Raw genomic sequence first — 16929 nt, forward strand, 5'->3', positions numbered from 1 at the left:
CAGGGTCCTGGAATCAAGTCCTGCGTCGGGCTCCCCGCTCAGCAGGGAGTCTGCTTTTCCCGTTGCCCGCTGCTCCCCCACTTGTGCTCTCTCTCTGACAAATAAATAAAAAATATTTTAAAAAACCCCACAAGAATGAAGGAAGCGTGAAGGAAGAAAGAACAGGCATAACTACTGGGGATAAATACCATGTCATTATAAGACTGGAAACTTGAAGGAGCGTACTGTTAAAAAATTAAATTCGGGGTGATTATTTTTGAACTCCTTAGTTATATGTTAGTGTTATGCTCAAGATCACACAGCACTGGGTGTTATACCCAAGTAATGAATCATGGAACATCAAAAACTCGGGATGTACTGTATGGTGACTAACATAAAAAATGATTATTAAAAAAAAAATGAACAAACAAATAAACATTATATGTGGGGGTGGGGGGAAAGATCACACAAGTAAGTGACTAAAGCAAAATTTGAAACCAGGTGGTCAAACTCTCGGGCTTGTGTTAACCACTTTCAGTAACTACCTTTCAAAAGTAATGGAAACAAGTTTCTAGACAATGTTATAGGAGAAAACCAGAAAAGGCTTTAAGTCAACAGCTTGTATTAATAGTGTTTTATGGACCTAACCTCTATGGCTTCATCCCTCTTCTTTCTCAGTAGGAGAAGCTTTGGAAGAGTTTGTAACCTGGGATCCATAGATTGGCTTTCAAGACCCACTGATGTGTGATTCTTACGTGTGATTCTTACTTATGCGTGATTCATGTTTGTGTTTATCCATTTCTCTGGGGAGATAGGCTATGTTGTCTTTCATCAAATTCACAAATGGATTCTTGACCCCAAAGGCCTCCACCCAACAGAGAATAGCAACTGTAATTTATTTAAGCTCTTATATTTGTTGGGTGCCGCTCTCAGTTCTTTACACGGCATCACCACACTGACTTTTTGTGACAACTCTATGGAGGAGGAATTATTAATCCCCACTTATAGACAAGGAAATTGAGGCACAGAAATGGGCTTACAGCCTCAGTCAGCAAGTGGCAGAGTGCAAATTCAGATAGTTGAGTGCCTTAGCTTACACTTCTAACCAATTATATTGTGGGGGCAGCATTCTGGTATCCTCAGAACTACTGCCTTTAGTCATACCATAAAAATTTTTAATGTTCTAAGAAAGGGCATGTAGGTACAGCACAATCCCCAATGTTTTATACTTCCTCTCTTTATACATTTACCACCACCTGCCACACTACTCCTTTTGGCATGGAGCATTTCTGTTCTAGAGGGCCTGATTGAATCTCACTCTAAATATTTTCCTCTTCAGCCTATGAAAGTCCTCATGTTTACAGTATCTTTAGTAAGTGGGTTGTAGTTCTAGCACATAAACATCCTTTCAATCATTAGTGTATTAAAGCTCAAATGAGTAAGAGACTAATAATAATTAAAATGAACCTCATGACAAATCGTAGTAAGAAAAGTCCTGTCAGTATTTCCAATAAAAAATGAGAAAGGTGCTAAAGGCAGCTTTACATCACAGTGCTTCTTGATTTATGGACCTTTGCTTTATTCAATTTGTTAAGAGCTGATGAAATTATTGCCCCCTAGCCCCCGCCAAATAGTCACAGAAACGGATTACCTATTTGAAAGAACAATCCCACTAGTTAGTTACAAAATTTAATTGTAAAGATCAAGCAATGGTTATTGGTCAAACCAATCCACGTTAATACCTTGAAGCGTGCAGACAACAGTTCTTAAATAAAGGTGGCAAATACCAATCAGATTCTTGTAACACTGTTCAGGATCTAAATAAACATGATTCTGGACATAATTCAATCCCTAAGGCTAACTGAATGATAGTGCAATCATCAATAATTAAACCAAAAGCATAATTTTCCAAATCACGTTTAGTTAAACAGAATAAATTCTAGCTTTTTTAAAGTCTAAAGCTACAAAAAATTCAAAGCAATCTATTTTTCTACCTGAGATCAAAACAAGTTTCTTTTTTCCTATCTAAACATAATTCTTGACATTGAGGTAAATCTGAATTCACGTAATATACTTTGTCAAACTTTTCCAAAAAATTTTAAGCCCTGCTTTAGAGAGAAATTCTCATGTTACACATATATATTTACATATTTTTTCTTCAAAGACTAATGACAAATTTACGAGGTTAAAGGCATGTAATGGGACTATGATACTACTAATAAGTAAAAATAAAAAGTTATTCATTTATACAAAGTGTTCCTGTACGGTGCAATATGAAATGCGATCACTGTCTATGTACATACACAAATCACCAAACGTTCAGAAACTAAGCCCACTTTGAGAAAAGTCATTCTGTTATTTTGGAGCAGAGGCTGCCAAGTTGTGATCTGTAACAAAAATAGTGTGTCTAAAAGCTCCAATGCCAAGTATTAGCCTAAACCGGCAACTTAAATTAACTGCAACTTAAATTAAAAATTAAACCCAACTAGATCTTTACTGTGGCTATGCAACTTTTGCTTTGTTGCCTGCAGGTTTTACTGAGGTAAGAACCTCTTATCTCTTGCCTCTCCTCCTTGCGCTCCCCCTGCCTCTAGCTTCCTTCCTCATGGCTGTCTTTGGCAATGCTTCCAAATCTTGAAAGCAAAAGAACCTGGTAAAGTAAATGAGGAAGATGAAAAATTACACTATATATGATGTACAAAAACCAATCTAAGACTATCAACTGAGAAAAAAAGATACTAGAAGGAAGGCTGAACAGTAGTGTACCCTCAAGGGAAAGAGAACATAAAAGAAAAGGGGGTCTGTACTCCCGGCCCTTCTTGCACATTATCTCCTGATTTAGAAGAGCATGGAACCAAAACGTCAAACTCTGAAAAGGTAATGACTTTGAAGGACGAGCTAGAGAAGTGAATACATGATAGAGAAGTACAGCAGCAGCTTTAGCTGTCAATGAGTTTCTTTGCTCTGGCATTGGCAACATCAATACGATCTTTGTTGGTGTCAGCCTGAAAAAAAGAAAAAGGTATCAGCATTATGTTACAAGGTAAGTTGCTCTAATAAAAGGTGAATTTCATATACCTGGAGTAAATGACACACTGCGAAAATTCAGGAAATGAAGTCACATTACAAAACTCATTTTGGGCAAGGAGAGAGAGAACATGAAATTCATTTGGGAAAACCAGGAATATAAACATGACGAAGGTATAACAGAAGAAACAGAAGAACTTGCCAGTATCTCATGAACTCTGTAACATTTTTTCATAGTTTAACTGGGATGCATCTTACAATCAGTGACATTTTTGATACAGTGAAATTAAGAATGCTTTCTGCTGTAGATTTGGGCATTGTGGGAGTCCCCTGAACTGAATCATAGAATCTTACCTGAGACTACTCTAGGTCTAACCCAGAGAGAGTGAAAGAACCTTCCCCAAGATTTTTGTAACAGATGTATTACCATCCACATCAATATCTGAATTAAAAAGATGGGTAATATGTAACCCACAGGACAGCTTTGAAAGCATCTTACGAACCACTGTTTGCCTCCATAAAATCCACCATTAAGTGATTCAACAGAGCTAAGCTTAAAAACTCACCCCATCCTTTAAGGGACACTGAGATTTTTAACAAAATAACAACAAGAATGGCTTTTAGACATGGCACATCCAAACAACACAATTTCACTTTCAGTATCTTTTATATCGTGTGAAGTAAAATAAAAAAAACAGCAATTCCATTTTTTCTTTACTCACAGGACCCTGTTTTGTGCGTCCACTCCACAAGAACCATTCTGCAGAACTGATTTTCACTTACTGACTCATGAGATGACAATTTAGGAATTTACTAATTTGTTAGTCACAAAATAAAACTCCAAGAGCTAACTCATTCATTCAGGGGGGAAAAAATGTAGCCCTCCCAAAGGTCAGAGTAGACACTAAACTTCATGTGTGAAATTTTAAATAAAACCACTTCATTCTAAGGTCTTGGTTTCAAAATGAACCAACCGCCATGAGCAACAGATAGGAGGAACTGGCCATATTTTTCAATGTGTTATTAACTGCCAACTCATCAAAACTGTAAGACCTGTAAGGACAGGATCTTCTCTTACTGTTCTCCCCCAAAGTATCAAGCACAGATGTCCATTACTAAAACACTGTGGGTGTCTCAAATTCTTGTGGCATGAAGGAGCATCTACCTTTTCTGTGATCCGGTCTATTTGTCGATTTTGAGCCTCGATCTCATTGCCCATGTCCAGGGCCATGTTTTTTAGGTTTCCTAGGATACTGCCCACTTGAGTCAGGTTCTCTTCCATCTCATCTTCTCTGGCATCATTAGTTATACTATCACAAAAAGACAGTTAATTCAGTACGTTTTGGTGAATTATAAAAACAGACTAAATCTGGATTTAGTTTTCGTAAAAATAAGTAAACAAAATGACCTCAGGAAGTGTTAGACCCATGGGAATGTAGGTTACCATTCTTGGAAAACATTCTATAGTAAAAATTGAAAGACTGACCAGAGAGAACACAATGTCGTAAAGCCATGTAGAAGAAGAAACAACTCTAGAATAATGGTTCTCAAAGAGGGATCACAGACCACCTGGTAACTTATTAGACATGAAAACATGCTAATTCTCACACTCCACTACAGATCTACTGAATCAAACTGGAAGTGGATCCCAGCATTCTGTTTTAATAACCCCGCACATGACTCATGCACACTAAGTCTAAAGAACCACTGCTGTAAAACAGGTTGCAAAACTCTGGCCCAAAGGCCAAAACTGGCCTGCGACCTTATGGAGTTATTCTTAGAAAATATATTATAAACCCTTAAGGAGTGATTGTGGAAGCAGCTGAAACATCAGCAGCGTTCCTGTTCTCGGGCTGTTGAACGAAATGGCCTGGTAGGAGCAGGATCCCATGATCCCCAGGGGCAGGGCATAATAAGTTAGGAGCTATGAAAGAATGTAACTCTCAGTCTCGCCTTTCTGCACCCAGCGATTGCCAGCCCAAACATCCCGCTCCTCCCTTATCCCATGACTGACTCCCCACGTGCCTACGCACAGGGGAAAATGCAAGCCTGCTTCAAGATATTTGCCATCCCTTTGTACTCCTTTCAACTTGGAGGCATATGTCCTTGCTTTTCTGATAAAAAATAAAATAAAAGCTATGTGCAGGATTCAGCAGCTGCTGCTCTCCCTTGCAGAGGCAGCCCTGCACGGCCACTCAAACGCATGTCTGAAAATTTTATTTCAGTGAGCGATGACACCATCTGATTCTCTAAATAAGGTTTTATTCAAATACAGCCACGCTCATTTGCTTACGTATTGTTAATGGCTGCTTTCACCCTACAACAACAGAGTTGAGCAGCTGCAACAGACACTAGCCTGCAAAGTCTGGAATATTTACTGACTCTTTACCATTATCTTTATAGGGATCCGGCCAACCCCTAACTCTAGACGATAAATTTTTTTAAGTAGGCTCCACGCCCAGCCTGGAGTCCAACACTGGGCTTAAACTCACGACCCTAAGATCAAAACCTAAGCTGAGATCAGGAGTCGGACACCTAACTGACTGAGCAACCCAGGCACCCCTGCATGATACATTTTAAAACACATTCTCCTATTTATAGAAGTAAAACATGCTTACTTGGGTAATTTTGAAAGTACTGAAAAACATAAAGAAAAGTTGATCAATCAATGAAAGTCAATAACACAGTCAACATTTTGTCAGAAGGCAGATTTTAAAATGCATTTTTCAAATGGAATAAACATTATTTCTCATTGATGAGTTAGGGTTCATGTATAACAACACCCATCCTCCTGAGTGAGGCATTCATTTAGGAAAGGGGTAAAAAAAAACCAGGAGGAGCTGGCATACCGTTTAATGTATCCGCCGCTAGCTGCTCCAGTGGCTGGTTGCTGAGGCTGACCGTTTGTCACCCGGCCTGGCTGCTTAGCTACTACATCGCTAGGAGAGTTGTCTCCACCGTCTCCCCATGTTGACTTGTAGGCCTTACCAGACTCAAAGTTCTTCGTCCTATATAACAGTCAGGAGTGTAGAGAGATACAGAAAAACAGGAAGGGAAGAATTGTAATTATTAAGGCTGTTTTTACCTTCAGGATGACCCTAATGTCCTCAGCATAAAAGCTACGTACAGCGAGATCTAGATAAGCTATGCTATGCTCCATAACAATATGGTATGTGAAAAACATGAATTGTGTAAGCCCACTGACTTTAAACATTTTTTTAAAGGTTAAACTGTTTCCCCAAAATGTTCACTAAGCAGTTAGCAAGTAGCAAATTATTTGACTTTTCGGGTTCCCCTAGCCTTTGACAGTCTTCAGAAAATAGTGGATACTGGGGAAAAAATTCCTTAGGAGAAGTGTTCTGGGATGCCTTATGAGGTTCCTTGGAGGGATCTCACAAGTTGACGAGGATGGAAGGGAAAGAAGGCTGAGTGGGCAATACTCAGACCCCAGGTGCCCACTTATTTGAACCAGAGTAGATCCAGCTGATTCAGTGTTTTAAAGTTAGAATTTTGCATTAAATTAAAAAAAATCATGAAAGAAAGGCATGAATTATTTCCAAATTGAACAGCCAATGATAACTATGTTGGTCACATTGGTACCAGTTACAAATCCTTTGATTTAGGCCTTTTTCACTTAAGATTTTACTTTTCCTCCTTTAAAAAAAAAAAGATCCTAAATCCAGGCCTCTTAAAAATAAAAGCATTGGGGCGCCTGGGTGGCTCAGTCGTTAAGCGTCTGCCTTCGGCTCAGGGCGTGATCCCGGAGTTCTGGGATCGAGCCCTGCATCGGGCTCCTCCACTGGGAGCCTGCTTCTTCCTCTCCCACTCCCCATGCTTGTGTTCCCTCTCTCGCTGGCTGTCTCTCTCTGTCAAATAAATAAATAAAAATCTTTAAAAAAAATAAATAACAAAAGTATATACTTTAGATGTAACTGATATAGTCAAAGCCAGAATTTTATCAAGGGATTTACTACTCAAACTGGTAATAATGGCAAGAAAAAAAAAAGCCTTGTAAAGTGACTTTTAAATGACTGTTACAAAAAAACCACACAAAACTTTTTTTTACTGATTATTTGGCTAGGACACTTTTCACTCACATAATTTTAATTTTTACTTTTCTATAAACAAATAGTAGTATACAGCTATAATATTGGTCTCTGATTTATTCCACATAATGTTAACAAGGAAGTTTTAAAACTGCAAAAGCAGAGGAGATATTTTATGGTAACAGTAGCTCCTTCCTTAATAGACATAAGGATTCCTTATAGCAAACCTAGAATTGGATCTTTTTTTTTTTTTTAAGATTTTATTTATTTATTCATTCGACAGAGATAGAGACAGCCAGCAAGAGAGAGAACACAAGCAGGGGGAGTGGAAGAGGAAGAAGCAGGCTCATAGCGGAAGAGCCTGATGTGGGGCTCGATCCCGTAACGCCGGGATCACGCCCTGAGCCGAAGGCAGACGCTTAACCGCTGTGCCACCCAGGCGCCCCTAGAATTGGATCTTAAACCTTAATCATTAATGCTACACAAAGGGTACTACTACCTTTTTTATAAGAGGTACTGAAAAAATAAATATATCTATGAACACTGAAGAGCTAATCAAAGTGCCTTTCTTGGTTCCACTTTACGTTCTCACAATTTCCTACTTGTGCTACTATGTTTAATTAATTGATCAATTTATTAAGAAGCCATGTTAAATCTGTCCTGGAACAAGGTGGGAATACCTTTCTTAAATGAATATTTATATATAATTATCTGTTAGTTTGATGAAACCCATTTACATGTATTCTTTGTTAATAAGGTAAGTTCTCAAATTCCTAAAGCAAAGGAATACCTAGTAAACAAAATAAATAGCATGCAAGTTTATCAGAAAGTTAATAACCAGAAGTATTAATAGAAGTAATATAAGATAAGTGCAGCTTTTATCAGTATGTCAGATTGTAGAACAGGTCAAAGAGTGAGGGCTGGAATTCAAAAGTCACTATGTGAACAATATGATGTTTCTGAGAGTCCTAGTACATAAAGTGTAGACTGGGACAGGATCTGCCAGCTCCTGGTCTATCAAGGAATATATACATGCTCCAATCTCCTCCTCACCCTTAAAAGATAAGATATGAAATTCCTCTAGGTTTTGGGAATTCTTCCTTCCATAATTAGATAAAGGGGCTTAGGATGCAAATGAATTGTTTTAACATGATATTATGAATGAGTTTCAAATTAAATCATGGTCTGTATTATAAACAAGGAATCAGAATGGTTATCAAATCCTTCTCTCTTATTTAAGAGGACTGGATCCTAGAAGATGTTCTCTTAATATTTAGGGGACAAGGTATAAAAAGCTGACTTTGACTTTTTCTTTTTACAGCTTTGTATTGGGTTGTCATGTTTACTTTCAAATGAGCTGGGAAAAAAAAACCCTGCGCTTTTCTTGTGCAGTTATGACATGTTCTGCATGTGTATGAAGAGTTGATTTTTAAATGGTGCTCATTTTGTATCTTTATCCACATGACTGCCCCATGCCTCTTTTAGCACGTGCACGCTAGGTAATGCCTTCCAGTTTACCCTGCCACTTGCCATCACCCTAGAGTTTGTCCCACCAAGGTGGAATACCCTTAAAAGTCACCTGTTTTTAAAGAATTGTCAAGTAGCTGCCCATCTAGTAATAATGATGATTTTAATCTTGTCTTCCTTCAAAGGGCCTTAAATGCTTTTTTTTTTTTTTTTTTACGATTTTATTTATTTGTGAGAGAGAGAGAGCATAAGCAGGGAGAGCAGCAGGCAGAGGGAGAAGCAGGCTCCCTGCAAAGCAGGGAGCCCAATGTGGGACCTTGGGATCATGACCTGAGCTGAAGGCAGATGCTTAACCTACTGAGCCACCCAAGCATCCCAAAAGGGTCTTGAATGCTTTAAAGGTAATATTTCCCAAACCCGACTGAGCACAAGGCAACCTGGAGGCTTTTGAACACACGGATGCCTAAGTTACACTCTGAAAATTTTGCTTTAGTATGTATGGGGTAAAGCCCAGGGATCTTTTATTGTTATTATTGTTTTATTTAAATTCAAAAGCTCACTTAGCTTCCCAGCCAGGGAAAAGAAACACTGTCTAAGGGACTTCCAATCTCTTGTAGAAGGAGTATTTTAGTTACTCCAGTAGTCTACCTTAGTATTTGTATATACTGGGACACTGAGAAATTAATCTGGATGAACCAGAAGTACACACCAAGATTTTTCTTTTTTTAAAAGACCACAAGATTTGTAGTACATTGACTTGAATCCCAATCCTAGACCTGTCATTCTACAGCTGTAGAACCTTAAGCAAACTTCCATTATTTGGCTCAGTCAGATCTACAGACAGCTGAATGCAGTTGGAATATGGTCACAACAAAAGACATCTAGGCCCAAGTTGTTTTGGCCTATAGTAAGAAAAGAAATGATTCTGATCTGCAACTGAACTCTTTTGCTTAATGAAATTTAAAGCCCTTTTGAGAAGAAATTAGACTTCATGATAAAATGCTTAAGCAAATTTGCGATAGAACTGCTATTAAGAATGCCATCTGGAAAGTTAGATTTACTCTGTCAGTTTTGAGGAGTCTAATAATCATTACGATTTCTTTCCATATAAATATCTCATTCAAAAATGGCAAGTTTGAGGGCACCTGGGTGGCTCAGTCGGTTAAGCGCCTGTTTTCAGCTCAGGTCATGATCCCAGGGTCCTGGGATAGAGCCCCACATCTGGCTCCCTGCTCAGTGAGGAGTCTGGTTTTCCCTCTGCCCCTCCCCTTGCCCATGTTCTCAATCTCTCTCTCAAATAAATAAAATCTTAAAAAAAAAAAAAAAAACAACAAAAATGGCAAGTTTGAAATAATAATTTGAAATATCCCTTAATCAATTCAAGAAGCTGCTGTAAAAGCAGAAAGCAAGTATCAAGATATGATCACAGTGCGCCTGGGTGGCTCCGTTGGTTAAGCATCTGACTCTTGATCTCAGCTCAGGTCTGGATCTCAGGGTCTTGAATTCAAGCTCTGTGTTAAGCTCCATGCCCAGCTCACTTAAAAAATAAATAAAATTGAAAAAGTTAAAAAAGATGATCACAGCAATTTTAACTATTTAGTTTTGGTTGTCAATATTAATACTAACTGAATAAAAGTAGCAAAAAGAAAGCCCAATATTAGCTATAATTCTTTCACATCAGGAAGAAAAGGGACAAAATAAATACCAAATGTAATGAGCATGAGTGTGTGTGTGTGTGTGTGTGTGTTGGGTCATCAGACTACAGGAGGGAAGAAAAAGGAGGGCAAGAAACAAAGGGTAAAAAATCAAATGCTTATTTTTCTAACATTTAACCATGTCTTCACAGTTCCTATAAAGATTCAAAATTAAAGGAGTCAAACATTATACTAAACAGTAGGCAGACTACAGGGTTAACTTTCATAAAAAATTAAGATTAGTTAGCTCTGTATTAATTCAAGATGAAACCAGAGCAAGCTAACATGAGACATAATAGGAATTACAGAGCAGATTAAGAGGGAAAATCATTATTTAAAGGAAAGAAAATACTAGATAAGGTAACATTTTAAGTTTATATCCCACCTTGTTCTAAATGGTATTCAAGATGACTAGATTGGCAATTCCAATTTGGTAGTGGCCTAAGTTATGGAGAATCCAAATCATTAGAAGCAACTCTTTAATAGGAAAAATCTTGATTCTGGAACCAGAAAGGCACAGGGAAGTAACAGAAGACGGGATGCTGAAATCGAAGTCCTATGGAGAGAGGTGGATTTAGCCTAAATTCCCTTACCTTTGATCAGAACTAGGATAAAGCAATTCCCTACAAAGATCAACTTAATTAAAAAATCTTTAGAAACTTCAGGGGTGTTTTTATTTTTATAATCTCAAATGTTATTCAACAAAAACTTAGTTATCAGAACCATAAGTCAAAGAGTGGCTTATAAATTAAGAACATTTTGTCAAGTCCATCTTTTGGCATACAGCACCCAGAACAAACTCACTTTACATTACACACCACAGCACAATTTTAAAGACAGTCTTCACCATTCACGAAATCCATGCACATGCACAGAAAAACCATTTGAAGCATCACCTTTAGATAGCAGATTAACAGCCCAAACTGCGCCACAAGACTGCATCTTAAAGTTCCCTTTGATCAGTTACTGAGCTCGGCTCCTGATGTTAAATCTTCATTTTTAGTAAGCAGATTAGAAAGGAAGAGATTAATTAAGTTGAGAGAATGAAATGCAGAAAAGAGTGAATGCCAGTCAAACAGAAAAGAAGCAAGTTTAGAATTCTAAAAACATAATGCATTTAAATTCCTGCCTGGTTTCATAGAAACAACGAACATCTGAGAATCTAGATAAAAAGAAAAACAGGAAAATGATTTAAACCAGAGCACACTTCATTTTTCTTAAGAATGTCTGGGTGACGATAACCCTTCCTAAAACTACGAAAAACAGTATGAAGAGAAGGTAAAAACTAATGGAGAGGTTCTAAAATTTCTTCATTCTTTCTTGGTGATTACAGATTTCTTCTAGTTATTTCTGTTATATACTTCATTTGTATTTCACTTAAAAAAAGTATTTTTACATGTTTAACTCTCCCATCAGCCAACAAGTTTCTGAAGGACATTCAATCAACAAGTATTTATTGAACACCTACTACATATCAGGTACCATGTCAAGCAGAAAAAAAAATAAAGAGTAATGACAAATGAAACAGTGCCAGAGCAATGCCCTACTCATCTCTGTATCTCCAGTGAGTAGGATAGAGGGGGAACTCAAATGCTGACTAAAATATAATTCAACATTTATTTTAACAATCAGGGCTGAATTTTTACATCTCAGTATGACATAATACTTGAATAGTAGAAAATCTGTAGTACCAATTTTGAACTTCTCTTAAAAGTGGTCCAGAATTACCAATTTGTCTTCAAACTGTATTTGACATTATAAGTACATACTGAAGAGAGGCAAGTTCAGACAGAAGAATATCTTGCGTGAGTAGAGTTAAACTGGGACACCAGAGTTTACTATTTTGAGACTTCCCATTTTAAGTCTGCTTCCTTTTAAACTCCTCTTAGTTTAACAATTAGAATGACAACTTATCAAAGTTAATGTCAAAGATAATGACACCTGTTCACAATTTTAAAGTTTAAATTGGGTGTTATACGCAACTAATGAATCACTGAACACTGTATCAAAAACTAATGTTGCACTATACAGTGACTAACGGAACATAATAAAAAATTAATTAATTAAAAAAAAGTTTAATCCTGGTAGTCTGTTTAAATTCTGGTAGTCCTTTAAAAAGAATTAGCTAAAGTTAAAATTCTCTTCTAATAGAGGGTTCTGTTAAGTAAAGCTATTTCCACATCTGTTTCATTTGCTGACCTGGCTTCAGTGAATACTACCAAACAAAAAAAATCTCAAAGAACAAATCTATTCAAGACATTTTCTATATAGCAATACATCTAACAACAGCAACAACAAAAAGGTTCATTCTTTTCCTGCCAAAGTCAAGCAATGTAGCTATATAGTTAGAAGCTGAGACTCTGCCTCGTTTTCAATCTCAGCTCTCCCATTTCTGGTGTAACATCTTTGCGCCTCTATTTCCCCATGTGTAAAATGGTGATAAGAAGAAGTCTATCTCATATTAAGATTACTGTTAGGATTAAATTTAAAGCGCTCAGAATAATAAGAGCCTAAACTAACATACAGGCCCACAAATCCCATCCAAACCCTTGGATGTGAGACATTTTGAGCAGTACCACATAATCGATAAATACATGAATATTTCTGTAGTGAAACCAACATTTACACTAGGTGGGATAAAGATTATAAATAGTTTCAGTTCATGTTATGTTTTATGGCCTAATTAATGAGTTGTGGCATATTATGGGGGGAAAAAAACCCAAACCTAAACCCTTGGTTTTCAGAGTTTTTCAGATTTCTAAGTGGCAGATAAGAGACTGTGGACCTGGGTTTTTATCAGTACCAGAATTAATACTAGCCTTATATGAGCCTGCATCTGCCTTTGAGAAGCTCATGTTATGGCTATTTATACAATAAGCCTAACTAAAACCTGGATTAGCAGATAAAATTAAAGATCAAGACACTGGCAGGAATAATAGTAGACAGAGCTGAAGACAAGGTTACCACAGAGGCCAAAAAGTCAATGTTATAAAGAAGACATAGACGCAAGGAAGGCAATTAAAATCTGACATCTTTAAACTGGAGTATCACTCTCTTCTCTTCAGGGAACAACTGTTCTCTTACAAGAGCCCCTTGATTCCATCTGCTAAGCACCGCATTCTCCAGACCTACTGAGAAAGGGTTCTGCTGAGGTGAGAGGCTGCAAACTGCCTCAGGACCATACTCTACCTTCTCTCTCACCAGTGTCCCAGAAAATCCTGTCTACGCTTGGCTGGGATATACAAAGTGAAACAGTAATACTTACTAATAATTAATACTTCTGTAGTTCCATTTCCCACTTTCTAAGATATTAGACCATCTTAGGATTCACTGCTTTTCCTGTTTATCAACCCCTGACTCAGAGCTGATTTTGTTCTATGTTCTAGGGAGGATGACTTCTGCCTTGCTCTTCTCCTAATATGTAATCTCAGGGAAATTAATTTGATTTTTCTCTTCTGCACTTTCAAAAGGGTGCATAGAACACAGGAAAAAAGCACAAGTTTGCAAAATATAGTTAAGAATTTAGATAAAAAATCTGTGCATTTCTAACTTGTTTGCTTAAGGTAATCTGTTAAGCCCTGATTGACAAGTCATATTTAAATTTAAGGTCATTATTTAAATATGCACTTTTAGAGAGTTAACCAAGGTCTAAACAGGCCAACAGATTTGTTTTAGAATAGAAACCCAATGGACAACACTAGTAAGAATACTGTCAAGTTTTAACTTATTACGCTCAAAACAAACACTAAAGTTGACCAATAAGCAACTTAATTCTATTTTCTCTTGTAGAGATGGCACAGAGAATGCTGTCACCTGAAAACACCTATCTAAAAGTATGACAATATAACAAAAGTTACCCCACGCCTAACTCCTTGAGAAGTAAAAATGCTGAGAGTATGTAAACCTTTGTAACCCACTCTTGGTTTATCATACCAGCTGAGACAACTAGATGAAGTACGAATTTATGAATCTCTTCTCAAATGAATGCTCTCAGCAGTAAGGATGGTCATTTGATCTCCAGACGTCACTTTAACTACGGGGAAAGTTCAAAGTTGTTGTTTTGTTAATAACAGACAGGAGGGAAGATAATGGTTAACTGCCTCAGCTCAAACCTCCTCTTCATTGAAATAAAAATATTTGTTAACAGCATGGAGTTTGGTTTACCGAAGAGTAAGTAGGGAATTAAAATATTCATGACGGAGTCACCAAAAAGAATGAATCTCTTTCTGTCAGTCATAATCTTATACACTATACACACAAAGTTTGAAGACTTTTCATCTCCTAGTTTATTAGAAACTTCAAGTTTTCAGAGACTAATTTGATTCTGCATTCTTTGTGTTTGACTTATGGTCAATTGCTTTAAAATAAATTCCCTTGACTTATACTTTTTTTCTCTAATCTCAATAATAAGGCCTCACCTCACAGGCCTAGATTACAACAGGTTCCTAACTAGTGTAATTACATACTCCACTCCAATCCATCTAGCCCTTAGTCTGCCTACTTATGTCTTGTTTTTCACTTCTCATCTATATGAATCATGCAGCTCAGTTAAGTCAAGCTCCTTTATAACTTGTTTACATTAGGAAATGCCCCCCTAGTTCTTCCACATCTATTCAAATCCTTCTAATCACGGAGTTCAACGCAAGTCCTCTTTCTTCTGTAATATTCTTCCAAACCAAATTTTATCAATTCTGTTCCCTTACCCTCGCTGACATATGCTCTAGCATTAGATTTATATATTTTCTACTTTTTTGCTATTCTTCCTCATACATCCAACCACATGGTAGGTCTTTTGAAGATAGGATCCAAGTCGTTTACTCCCTTGGACAGTCCTCATGTGCCTACCACAGAATATGTATTTTGTTAATATTCTGTGTTTGAAAGGAAAAGACACTAATTCTATCCTGCTCTGTATTATCCAGATGTATATTTCTTATATTTCATATACTATTAAAAAATGAAATTGGAACTTGATCCAAGGACTGACTAAATTTAAGCCATGGTTTTGGTGAACATGCCCATTTACATGAAAAGCTTGATCTGCTGAAGGAAAAACAGCTTAAATTTATCTAACACAGTTCCTTATTTAGGCCCAGTCACACTTCTGACCTTCCTGGAGGGTGGGAGGAGGGAATGTTCTCACCTTAATTTTAAAAAGGTCTTGATTTCTCAACTCACCTATTACATGGGCAGACGCAAAGGCCACAGCACTTGTTGAGTTCCGTTAAAGTCTTCTCTGCCTCTCTCATGTCTTTATTTATTTGGTCCATGCCTTCTTCTATGCGGTTTAGTTGTTCTAAGAATGAGTTGTGGAAGTGACATTTTGTGTTATATTCACAGTGCCAACGAGAAGACACTATTCTTATGGAACAGCAAACTTCAACTCTGAACCCACCAGTAATCCATCCCAGTGACTGTATCAGTGCCAGAAGGTACTACATACTGTCCAACTGAAAACAATCTTTCACAACCTGATCCTGAGGGACCTGGCTTCTTATTGTGGGAAGATTCATTCTAAAAACATTTCTATAATAGGAACATGTGAGAGTTTATTTAGAGATCACCCTTGTGCCCAAATTAAGTGTACTTTGACCACACTGGATCCCCAGCATTTCTCTGTCTGAATAAGTTCAAAACTTGAAGGCTATCATAAGTCTAATAAAATCTAGGCCAGATTGCTCAGGGTCAACTCAAATGGAGCTCACCTGAATCTAAACCTGTTTAAGGACTTAACTTGATTTCTGAAAATAATGCTAGAGTATCATAGAATCTAATGTACACACAACAAATACACACAGTAAGTCCTGTTACCTGACAAACACTTGGCATATAATTGGGCATTGTTGCTCCCACCTCAAATAGGCAATGAACATGATATAATTCAAATCAGAAAAAAGAAGTAAATGTATACTCTTATCCTACATAGGGAAGACACTCCCAAGGCTTAATTTTAGACAAGGCTGATTTGGAAGGACTTTCTGGCATCGTAAGTCAAATCAAGAGTTTCTGCCAACGACTGCAACTCACCCCCTTGTTCATCCAGCATAGTGATAGTCTTGATTCCTGCATCCTGAGACTAAAAGAAGAGAAAAAAGTTGATAGCACTACAAAACAAACAAAAGCAACAGAAACAAAGGCTATAAGGCCTAATAGCAAGAGAGAATCATTTAGAAGCATAAGTTCTCAGAGGATTAGAGCTACAGAGAAAACTAATATCCCAAAGCAACAAATTTTAACATATTAACCCCCTCCATATAATTAAGTCACAAATTCATGGTGAATTGATCTTCCCTGTCATATTGTAACAGTGTCAATGGGAAAAACACAAAAGGCCCATCAATGCATGGTTTGGCAAGTTCAGCAACTCCTAGTTTCAAATAATAAAGCTTACTGATACCATATACTTCTGACTCTTAACACAAATTCCAGCTTGTGCTATCAAGATCCCTCTTACGCAATTTTTGTACTTAATGAATAAACACTGTCTTACCTCGAGGGCTAAACCAAGGATTCTTCTTGTACTCTCCAGAGACTAGGGAAAAACACAGGCTTTTAGTATTCTAAAATATGTAGCAAAAAAAAAAAAAAATCTGATCACATAGTCATGATGCTACTCTATTTTCAAATATTGCCAGCCCAGTCATCTCTCCCCTTTTTAAAACAAAAACAAACAAAAAAAGAAAGTTGATCGCTGTAATTTTAGTTATTTTCTTCCT

General features: G+C 37.2%; 1 protein-coding gene across 1 annotated transcript in view; it reads right to left on the minus strand.

The window, feature by feature from the left end:
* Nucleotides 1-1537: 1537 nt before the first annotated feature.
* SNAP23 (synaptosome associated protein 23) overlaps nucleotides 1538-16929 on the minus strand; it is a 34051-nt gene continuing 18659 nt past the window's right edge. The window contains exons 3-8 of the mRNA XM_002913194.4: nucleotides 16704-16745; nucleotides 16241-16289; nucleotides 15392-15509; nucleotides 5856-6014; nucleotides 4172-4316; nucleotides 1538-2984 (exon numbers count right to left, since the gene is read on the minus strand). Coding sequence (XP_002913240.1) covers nucleotides 2919-2984; nucleotides 4172-4316; nucleotides 5856-6014; nucleotides 15392-15509; nucleotides 16241-16289; nucleotides 16704-16745 — 579 coding nt within the window. The 3' untranslated portion in view covers nucleotides 1538-2918. The remainder of the gene's footprint in view (nucleotides 2985-4171; nucleotides 4317-5855; nucleotides 6015-15391; nucleotides 15510-16240; nucleotides 16290-16703; nucleotides 16746-16929) is intronic.

This window comes from Ailuropoda melanoleuca, chromosome 5 (genome assembly GCF_002007445.2).
Source record: "Ailuropoda melanoleuca isolate Jingjing chromosome 5, ASM200744v2, whole genome shotgun sequence".
NCBI classification, from domain to species: Eukaryota; Metazoa; Chordata; class Mammalia; order Carnivora; family Ursidae; genus Ailuropoda; species Ailuropoda melanoleuca.